At 44.6% G+C, this 11,564-nt stretch overlaps 1 protein-coding gene across 2 annotated transcripts in view; it reads left to right on the top strand.

Annotated features, from left to right (window-relative positions):
- Window positions 1–3,681: 3,681 nt before the first annotated feature.
- KMT2B (lysine methyltransferase 2B) overlaps window positions 3,682–11,564 on the top strand; it is a 33,702-nt gene continuing 25,819 nt past the window's right edge. For both annotated transcript variants that reach the window (XM_072426252.1, XM_072426251.1), the window contains exon 1: window positions 3,682–3,958. In XM_072426252.1, coding sequence (XP_072282353.1) covers window positions 3,728–3,958 — 231 coding nt within the window. In that variant the 5' untranslated portion in view covers window positions 3,682–3,727. The remainder of the gene's footprint in view (window positions 3,959–11,564) is intronic.

Below are 11,564 nucleotides of genomic sequence, written 5' to 3'. Positions count from 1 at the left end.
TAGGGTACAGCACAGCATACAGAGTGGAGCCTTGTACAATATCACATACAGTAGTATGTGTACAGTACAGCAGAGCTCATTGTATACAGCACAATGTCCAGAGATGAATTCTGATTGGTTGCGTTAGGAAGGTCCCCTTTGATGGAGCCGGTTCTGATCAGTATGGCGGCAGCAGCTCTCAGATTATGGTTTCCACAGGCCAGGCCAGATAAGCAGACATGTGCAGCACACAGATAATGTGCAGTGAGGGCAGATAACATGTGCATGGGGTGGTTGAAGGGGTGAATTCTTTTTACATTTCATGATCCATTTACACCAATGTAATAAAATTCACCGACACACAGATTAGCTGTTTGCTAAAGGGGGGCAATCAGATACCAGTTGGGTTTATTTGGGTTTGAACATGACTTTTTTTTTTTTATAAATGGCCCAAAAAATTGCCCCCTGTCAATGCCTCCCCACCATTGGTGCTGCCAGCCCCTATCAATTTGAATAGGACGTTTCAGGGGTCCTGGATCTGCCAATGGATGGGCTGGCAGGAAGAAAATGGCGGGGAAAAAATCCATTGCTCTGGTAAGCATCAGATAAAAAAAGTTCTGGTACAATTTGCAGAATCTAAAATATCGTTTTTGCATGGGGCACTAGGATTCTAAAACGCACCGAGCAGCAACATGATTGGTCATACAGGTGTAAAGCAGATCTCCCGATAATACAGAATTGTCGTCAAAAGCTCCAGGCTTCCTTCCCAAATCACCAACTTTTTGGCAAAAAAAAGTTGGAATTATATTCACTTCAGCCCCGACTTCTGTCCCCAGGACAAGGACCAGGGTGACAATACTGCCGTCCTACAGAAGGGCAACCTGGAGAGAAGATACTCTTGGAATGGACTTCCCGCGGGATTTTTTTTGCTTGGTGTTCCACCGGTTGATACCTAGACGGAGAGTAAGGTGAGTTCACATTGGTGGTTTACAACCAACCACATGATAAGCATTCCCTTCCAACCGTTATGGGACCAGGAAGCGACGAGGAGAACCCATTGACACACATTCATGAGTGTTTGCTGAAACGCTCCGCTAAGTCATTGCGGTTCAGATCCTGTGCCTTGCTGGTGCGAAGATTCATGGGTCTGAAAGGGCAATTAGGTAGGTCCACATAGGTGGATGACAACAATGTGATAGGCATTCCTTTTCAACTGATATGTGTTTGGAAGCTCCGAGGAGAACCCATTGTCCTGCATTCATGAGTGCTTGCCAAAATGCTACAAGTCATTGGGGTTCGGTTCCTGCACCTTGAGGTGCAAAGGATCACAGGTTTGTAAGCTAGGCATTCCCTGTCAATCCGTATGCTCCCAGAAGCACTGAGGAGAGCCCATTGACATACATTCATGAGTGCTTGCCGAAATACACCAGTAAGCCGTTGCGGTTCAGTTTCTGTGCCACACGGTGCAAAGCATCACGGATCTGGAAGAACAATATGGTGAGTTCACATAGGAGGATGACAGCCAACCACATGGTAGGCTTTCCCCTTCAATCCATATGCTCCCAGGAGCACTGAGGAGAATCCATTGGCATACATTCATGAGTGCTTGCCGAAATGCTTTATTAAGTCTTAGGTTTGGTTTGGATGCTATGCCGCGAGGTGCAAAGGATCAAGGTGAGTTCACATAGATGGATGACTACCAACCACATGGTAGGCGTTCCCTGTCAACCGTTATGGACCTGTTAGAGCTGAGAAGAACCCATTGACATACATTCATGAGTGCTTGCCGAAACACTCCAGTACGCCATTGTGGTTCGGTTTCTGCTCCACACGGTGCAAAGGATCACAAGTCTGGAAGAAAAATAAGGTAAGTTCACATAAGTAACTGACAACCAACCACATGGTAGGCTTACCTTCCAATCCCTATGGTCCCAGGAGCACTGAGGAGAACCCATTGACACACATTCATGAGTGCTTACTGAAACACTCTAGTAAGCCATTGCAGTTCGGTTTCTGTGTCATGCCGTGCAAAAGTTTACAGGTTTGGAAGAACAACAAGGTAAGTTTACATAGGTGGTTGACAACCATGTGATTCCTTTTCAACTGATATTTGTTCTGGAGCTCTGAGGAGAACCCTTTATCCTGCTTTCATGAGTGCTTGCCAAAATGCTCTATTAAGTCATTGCGGTTTGGTTTCTGCAGCATGAGGTGTAAAGGATTACGAGTATGAAAAAACAGTAAGGTGAGTTCATGTAGGTAGTTGACAACCACCCATGTGGTAGGCATTTCCTTTTAACCGTTATGGTTCCAGAAGCTCTAAGGAGAACCCATTGACATGCATTCATGAGTGGTTGCCGAAATGTTACAGTAAGCCATTGCGGTTCAGTTTCTGTGCCACGAGGTGCAAAGGATCACAAGTCTGGAAGGACAATAAGGTGAGTTCACATAGGTAGTTGACAACCGCCCATGGGGTAGGCATTTCCTTTTAACTATTATGGTGCCAGGAGCTCTGAGGAGGACCCATGAGTGCTTGCCGAAACGCTCTGTTAAGTCATTGCGGTTCGGTTTCTGTGTCGCGAGGTGCAAAGGATTATGGGTCTGGAAGGATAATAAGGTGAGTTCATATAGCTGGTTAATAACCCAGCACATAGTAGGCATTCCCTTTCAATTCCTATAGTCCCGGGACCTCTGAGGAGAACCCGTTGACATGATCATGACTCCTTGCCGAAACGCTCCATCATTGCGGTTCAGTTTCTGTGCCGCGAGGTGCAAAAGATCACAGGTCTAGAAGGAGAATATATTATATATATAGAATTATAATTATAAATAATAATAATAATAAATATAAAAATAACATAATAATAAATTATTATAGTAATAATATATATATATATATATATATATATATATATATATATATTGATAAAAACAATATATATTTTATTGTTATTGTGCTGACATTTGTGTCAGTGTGTGGCATTTCTATATCATTCATTCAGTGATTGCTATTACTGTATGGAGATTTTCCCCTCAGGGTTACATAAGATGGTGCTGCTGGAAGAGGCGGGAAACTCCCCATCAGCAGCCTCTGTCAGTCTGGGGGCCGCAGTGCATGTCGGGATTGCTGGTGTGAAGGGGAGGAGGGGGTCCTCAGCTGCCCTGTAGCTTTCCGTCCTAGTTCTATTCTGACAGCTGCGTATGCCCCGCCTTCTCTTCATTGTTCCCGCCTACTATTAACCTGAGCTACGGAGTGGCTGGCGGGAAATGTTGTATAGCTGTCTATTGACAGCAATCTATAAATTCTTCTTTAGAACTACTTGCCCAGAGTAACTTGCCCTCTAAATGCATGTTCCTGGCGCTTGGGCTGCTGGGATATATAGTTCTTTTTTAGCTTTGTAGCATGCAGTATTGTGATCACTGACTATAATCCCATGATGCATCCCGATTCTGTCAGTCCTTACGTAGTGGCTGCTGGGAATTATAGTCTGTACTTGACTTGGCTCCGCGTTGCGGCGCTGTTTCTGAACTACCACCCCCATGACGCTCTATGCCTCTGCCCAAATGCATTGCCCTCGCGTTGGCCGCCGGGAAGCGTAGTCCGCACTTTCGCAAAGCCTCGCTCTATGTTCCGCCTCAAAGACTGCAATCCCGTAGTGCTCCACGGCCAGAGGCGTGTCAAAGGAAAGCAGAGCGTTCGGCGCAGACGCAGTGCGAAGCGATCTGGCTGTAGTTCGCAGAGTAGTTGAAGATGGCGGCTGCGGCCTCGGCGAGTCCCGGAGCCTCGGGCTCGGTTCGGGGCCGCTTTCCGGGCCGCCCGTGGGTAGGGAGAAGCGGAAACCGGGCCGACCGGGCCCGGGTGGCGTTCCTGATAACTAGGGCCCCGAAAGAGGAGGAGCCGGCTCAGTCTCCGATACCCGGCATACACCGCAATACCAAGCGCCTGGCGGGGGCCTGTGCCCAGGACTCACACAGCGCTCAGGTGGGCGGAGGAGGATGAGGGCACCGGGGGCTGGGGGAAGTAATAGAGGGTCCCCCTCACACATCACCTGCTGGTGGGGAGCGGGGCGGGGTCACGTGACAGCAGAGTCGCGCGCTGCCCACTCATTATTATTATTATCACCGGGTACATTGTATCTCTTTCACTGGGGGGGGGGGGGGAGGAAGTGTGCCCCCCCCCCAAACCTGTGCACCATACTGTGCCCTGATACTGCTGGCTACATTGTATGATCATTATAACTGCCTATTTATATTATGATCTCTGTCAGACTTCTGTATACATTGTATCACTGTGGGGGGAAGATTCCCCCCCCCCCCCAACCTGTGCATAATGTTCTGTCCCAGCACTGGGCTCATTGTATGATCATTCTATCTGCATATCAATATTATGATCTCTATCAGACTTCTGTATATTGTATCACTATGGAGGGGGGGGGGGGGCGAGGTGTCACCCCCAACCTATGCAACATATTGTACCCCGACAGTGCTGGGTTTATCGTATGGTCATATTATTATACAATTATAATGATATATAGTGCCAAGATATTATGCAGTGATGTACATTAAATAGAAATTGCAAATGACAGACAGATACAGATGAATACATTGTACCTTCATTGCTGGGGGGGGGGGGGACCACCCCCCCCCCCCCCCCTTCCCAACTTTAGCATAATATTGTGCCCTGACATTGTATGATTATTATTATAGCTGCATAATATTATGATCATCTCATTCAGACTTCTATATACATTGTATTCTCATCACTGGAGGGGTGAGGATATGGAAATAACTTTTAGGTCTTCAGGGAACCCCTAAAATAATTCCTAAATCCACAGCTCACAGTATATTAGTGTGGTGGTCAGTGGGAAGAATTCCTCTTACATTGCTGGCTATTGAGAAGAATGTCACCCCTACAGATAGCCAAAAAGATCATTGGTGTCACTTATACAGACCTTATACTGCTCAAGGAAACCCCAGCGCCCTCTGGATGAACCCTGCTTGGGAAACACTGATCTTATTCCTTCTGTTGCAGCAATAACTGGCATTGAATGGGGTTATGCTTTGTAGAACATTGGGATATGGATAACAATCTGTGCACCATCCTGACAGACCTGGCATCATTCTATATTCATATCATCTGCATATTGTTGTCATCTTCATCGGGCTTCTGAATCATTATTGGCTTATACAGTCCAGAAAGTTTTCTAAGCTGCGTGGGAAGAAGCTGTAGGTGGGTGGTAGCCTCTGTCACCCAAATCTTCAGTAACCACTCAAAAACAGCCGGGTGGTTACTATAATGTGCCGGGTGGTGCGCCCAGCTAAAAGGGGCTGGAGAGAACACTGGTATATATGTTAGGAGGATCAGTGATGAATGCCATGTCATTTTTGGGATCAATATTACAGTTCTGGGACATTGGTGACGTCACAAACAGGCACACACTACGCATCGTACTGTCATCATCAACCTATACAGGGTCCCCAGGCCCTTTTAGCTGGGCGCACCACCCGGCTGTTTTTGGGTGGTTACTAAAGAGTTTGGTCACAATATAGGGGCTGCCACCCTCCTACAATTTCTTCCAACCCAGCTTAAAAAAAATTCTGGGTTGAGCACTGGTATAACTATTATATCATTGTGATATATTGTATACTTCTGTGTACATTGTATCACTGGTATATACTTATTATGTTGTCATTGGAATTTCAGTGCTGGGTTCGTATTGGCGTCACCCACCAATAGACAGACAATGTATCACCATCATCCGCATATAACAATTATGCCATAGTTATATCCTGTCATTTCTGGGTACATGGTATCACTAGTAAATTTATATTATCATTAGAATTAGTCACTGTGCAGGCTACATGGTGTCATCCTCAACACATCAGCATGGTGGCTCAATGGTTAGCACTCCGGCCTTTGCAGTGCCGGGTTATGAATCTGGACCAGGACACTATCTGCATGGAGTTTGTAGGTTCTCCCCGTGTTTGTGTGGGTACGCCGAGTTCCTCCCACATTCCAATAACATGCAGTTAGGTTCATTTGCTTCCCCCCTTAGACTGTAATAATGACATATGTCTATGGTAGGGACATTAGATTGTGAGCTCCTTTGAGGGACAGCTAGTCACATGAATATGGACTTTGTACAGAGCTGCGTAATATGTTGGCGCTATATAAATACTGTATGATAATAATCTCCTATATACTGTCATAACACAGCAGGATACATTGTGACATCACCAGTCATACCCATATTGTATTATCGGGGTTACACTAATATATTAGTACTGACATCTTCTTTGGGACTTGTCACGATTTTGCTCACATTCTTATGTCCCTGCCATACTTGTGGGGAAGCCAATTATTCCTCCAGTATGTGTTTTTGGAATGTTGGAGTAAAGCCATGCAGAGAATTTACAAACTCCATGCAGACTGTGTTCTTTCCATGAACCTGAGACCTTATTGCTACAACTACAATATAACATTATTATCATGGCTGCAGAATGGGATGGTAAATCTGTGTTGTTCATCCAGGGTTGCTGGGGGTGCAATGAGCGGTTTGTGCCTCTCGGGTCAGACTAACTGACAGCAATGATCTTTTTGGTGTCCGTGAGACATTCATCCCACTGACCTGCAATGTAAGAACAAGTCTTCCCATTGGCCACCATACTAATGTCCTGTGCATATAATTATAGAAGGCCTTTCCTAAGACAGAAAAAGGTATTTTTTAAGGGTTCCCCCATGGTATTATTAAAATGTTACTTGTATCCTCATTACTAATATTGTGCAGCTACAGAACTGCATGTGTTGTATTATTTACCTTATTCAAGATCTAAATAAATTGTTTCACCATTGGCATACACCGATTAATGTTTCTTCAGAATTCCCTGTCCATGTCGACTCGCCTGTCTGTGTCTCAGGCGCTTGGGCTGCTGGGATTTGTAGTTTTTATTGCTTTGTATCATGTCCTGTTTTTTATTCCAGACTATAATCCCATGATGCATTGTGATTCCGCCAGCCCTCTACACAGTGCTTGCTGGGAATTGTAGTCCTCCGTGCGGAGCTGTTTTGGAACTATCGTTCTCATGGCGTTCCGTGTCTTTGCATAGAATAGACTGCTGTCGTGTTTCGTTGCTGAGGAAGCATAGGCTGCACTTTCCCTATATGATAGCAGTATTCTCCCCAGAAAAATGTTTAAAACTTTGTGGGAAGAAGCTGTAAGCAGTTGGTGGCCCCTGTATTGTGACCCAACTAATCAGTAAACCAGCCGGGTGGTTGCTGAAAAATGCCGGGCAGTGCACCCATCTTAAAGGGGCCGGAGAGATCACGGAGCGTTGTATCACCAGCATGATTCAGGGAACACTTCATATCAACATACACACATTGCATGGTTACAAGTGAATTCATCTATTACCATTTTTTTATACTGTGCAGTGATCCCCCCAGCCCCTTTTAGCTGGGCGCACCACCCGGCACTTTTCAGTAACCACCTGGCTGTTTTTGGCTGCTTACTGAAGAGTTGGGTCACAATACCAGGGCTGCCACCCACCTACAATTTCTTCCCACCCGGTTAAAAAAAATTCTGGGTTGAGCACTGCTGTGCTGTATTCTCCCAGAAATGTTTTAAGCTGGATGGGAAGAAGCTGTAGGCTGGTGGCAGCCCCTTGTTACTAAACTTTTTAGCAATCACCCGGCTGTTTTTGGGTGATTATTGGATTACTGGGTCACAATACAGGTGCTGCGGCTCAAAATTTCTTGGTGGTGCACCCAAGGCTGGGGAGTACGCTGCTGTGAGTTGTGATTGGCTCATTCTGAATCTGTCTCATTTCCTATTAAATCTGATCATATTTTATATCCCGTGAGTCACATGAATGAATGTTGTTTTTATCCCCGTGAGCTGGATTTTTCCATTTCGGTCAGTCCAGCCTTGTGAAAGCAACCCTGCTTCTCTCATTCACAAATCATTGTACTTTGATTTAAATTTGTCTGTTTTTTAGTTTTATTCACTGATTGAGAGTCAGAAATCATCGGACAGTCTGTGCTTTGTGTTATCTAATTGTTTATATTATAAATCTGGCAATAATGAATAAATCAGCCCTTTTATTTGTAGTTTTATCTTTAGTTTTGGATACTAGAAGGGATTGATTTACTTTTTCTGCTTTTGTCCTGTTAAATTAATTTCACGTCACTGTCTCAGAGACAACAGGAAGTGAAAGAAAATCTTCAAATTGAAGGAAATTCTTTTATAGTTATCACTGAACTTTCTCCTCCTTTTTTTCTCTGGAAATAACATTCAGCTCTTCAGAGAACCTCTTCTATAATTATTATACCCACATAGATCACAGTATATTGGTATGGGGGTCAGTGGGATGAATTCCTCTTACATTGCTGGCCATTGGGAAGAATGTCACGCTTACAGAGAGCCAAAAAGATCATTGGTGTCACCTAAACTGTCCTGAGAGGTGCAAACGTCTCATTGTTCCAGGAACCCCCAGCAACCTCTGGAGGAACCTTGGTTGAGAAATACTGGTTTAGGATATTTCCTTCTGTTCCAGGCATTGAATGGGGTTATGCTCTGTGGAAGATTGGGAAACGAATAATGTTTTAAGCAAAACTTTGATTGGCAATGTATACTTCAGTCCTATTGCAATAAAAGGCATTCAACATCTTTTAGATGGTTTCATTGAGGAAGTAGTTGAGTGAAAAGGCTGCGCCTGGAATCATGCTGCAGAGAAGGATCCCTGGTGTTTGTGGGGAAGCAGCGGTCTCTCTGAGGAGGTCCAATACACCCACTGATTTAAAGTGAAGTGGAAAACATGAATTCCCTACGAAGCTATAGAGCTTGGGTGATTAATGTGTAATGTAAGGGTGAGAACAAACCTAGGGTCTTGACCTGTGAACACAAGCTGCAAGTCACGGCTGTATTGTTGGGCTGATCTGTGCTACTTGTGTAGTGATATATTACCGTTTGGTCTCATTATTGTGTGAATCCAGTCGGCTTGCTCAATGTTCATTCAGGATAGGTGCTGCATTTGGCTGATCACAGCTGTCCTATATTACCCAATATGAATAGGACTTATTCCATCCAAATTGTTGGCTGTCGGAGTGTTGAAGTCATTTTGTGTTAGAGATTTCCAGCGTTCAACCCAGACATTTTTTTAAGCTGGGTAGGAAGAAGCTGTATTGTGACCACCCAAAAACAGCCGAAAAGGGCCGGGTGCTGCGCCCAGCTAAAAGGCCAGGGAGATCACTGAGCAAATTCAGTTGTCAGGTGTTTAACTTTCTGAAATCTGACTAAAAAGAAACAAATAACAAATCTCTTGGTTGAATTGACCCTTTTAATTTCTAGCTAGCTAAGTCACATTCCTCCTCTGCCAATTGCCTATAATAAAATCCAGCAGGGAAGTCGGTGCACCCTCAGGTGCCCGTCACATTCATGCAAACCCGGGAGTTCAGGTGATCCTGCCATCTTCACACCATAATCCCTCGAGCATTTGTAGTTAGGGGTTAGGTCTCCCATGTCTAATAAACCCTGAAATATGAATTCTAAATATATTGGCTTTGTAGTATTCCTCTTATACCCTGCAGTGTTTCCCTGGCACCTTTTAGCTGGGTGCACCACCCGGGTGTTTTCTGAAAGGTTGGATCAAAACACAAGGAACGGCCACCCACCTACAGCTACTTCCCACCCAGAATAAATACCGTATTTTCCGGCGTATAAGATGACCCCCAGCTTTTATAGTTAAAATATAGAGTTTGCTACAAAACAGTAACAAAGAAATTTTTTACTTTAAATAATAGAATTGTCTACCGTTCTATGTAAAGTAGTCACACAGCGCCACTTAGCGCCTGATTTGTAAATCACAATATTCTTTAACACGCATATAAATCTTTACCGCATGGCTCACAGCAATCCCCGAAGCTCTCTGACGGCTGACTCTTGCTAACCCAAGCCCGGATCTTCTCCCCGTTCAGGGGATTGGTAAGTACCCGGCGTATAAGACGACCCTCGACTTTGGCACAGATTTTTCGGGGTTAAAAAGTCGTCTTATACGCCGAAAATACGGTACATTTATGACTGACCTGATATAATCAGGGGTTCACATGGGGTGAACATATTAGCGCCAACATATTATGCAGCGCTGTACATTAAATAGGGGTTGTAAATGACAGATACAGTGACACAGGAGGAGGAGAGGACCCTGCCCCAAAGAGCTTACAATCTAGGAGGTGGTGGAAGTTAGATGATTTAGGAGTGGGGGTCAGCAAAGGCAATATATACTAGTCCAGTATTCTTCTCAGTATTGTTTTTAAAGCTGGTATGGGAGCTACTGTATTGTGACCCAACAGCCGGGTGGTTACTGAAAAATTCCGGGCGGTGCGCCCTGCTAAAAGAGGCCGGGGAGAACACTGTAGTAGTAGGGAAGGCTGGGCAGGGGCCCATAGTTTGCCGTATTGTAGTGAATCGTCTTGTCACCTCGTTATACAATGCAGCCATGTATTGGGCTGGAAAGATTTCGGTAATATTTGCAACTTTAACCAAAGTAAAAAGTTTTTCTTTCCCCACACACAAGTTCTTGGCATCGCTTCCCTTCGGAAGTCATACAGAAAAGGAAGTTCTGGTTTTATGTCGTATTTTCTTTATCTGTCAGTCAGGAGGAAGCTTTAGCTTGGTCTTATAATATTATCTCGGATTATAGAGTCAGCCTGGCCGGGCGTCACTTGTCGGGAGATCAGGAAAATCCCGGCCTGGTGACGTCTGAAGGGGAACTCTGTGGGTTGTAGATGGATAGGGACATATTGTAGGGTTTTCATGGAACCCAAGGAGCTTGCTATTAGATTGGTCACAGACCCACATGTGTCAACATAACACGGTCACATGACTTTATTGGCCATGTGACTTTTGCTTTCTGCTATTGGAACGTGAAATAAAAAATCTTTAAAACTCTTTTTGAAGAAATGCAATGACGCCTCCGACACTGGTTGATTTAACAGCCGTTTCCTTCTAATTCCGCGCTGCACATGGCTCAGACGAGTGCGAAAATAAATACAGAATTAGGTTTGTTTGAACATGGACTGTAAAATTGTTTGTTGTACTTGAAGAAAGGATTTGGTCTCGGGATGTTTGTTTTGAATGTACGGAATGTTTTCATCTTTTATTTGTTCCCATTCATGTATAAAATAGAGCTAAATAAACATTTCCATGTACTAGATCTGTACAGAATCATCTGCAGAAGGTTTGCACATCACAGAACCTCTGCCCGTGGAGCTGACACTCTAATTTTACCCAATACACGTAACGCCCACAGAAAGGGGACAAAGCCTTTTTACCCTGGGAGAAGAACCCTTACATTATCAGATTTAGGGAATCCTTTCTTCACACGATTGTATTTTATGATGGGAACAATGACCAGAAAGGAAACGCAAAGTGTCAGAACTGCAGTGTCCGATTTACACGAGCTGTCAGTAAAAGTGTTTTCATACATGGGGACATGACGTGGTCAGGAGAGGAATCCACCCCCCCCCCCCTTACATGTGTGGTCAGTGGAGGACCCCCCCTCCCTTACATGTGTGGTCAGTGGAGGACCCC

Source organism: Pyxicephalus adspersus, chromosome 11 (assembly GCF_032062135.1).
Source record: "Pyxicephalus adspersus chromosome 11, UCB_Pads_2.0, whole genome shotgun sequence".
NCBI lineage: Eukaryota > Metazoa > Chordata > Amphibia > Anura > Pyxicephalidae > Pyxicephalus > Pyxicephalus adspersus.
This window is presented reverse-complemented; position numbering and strand designations above follow the sequence as displayed.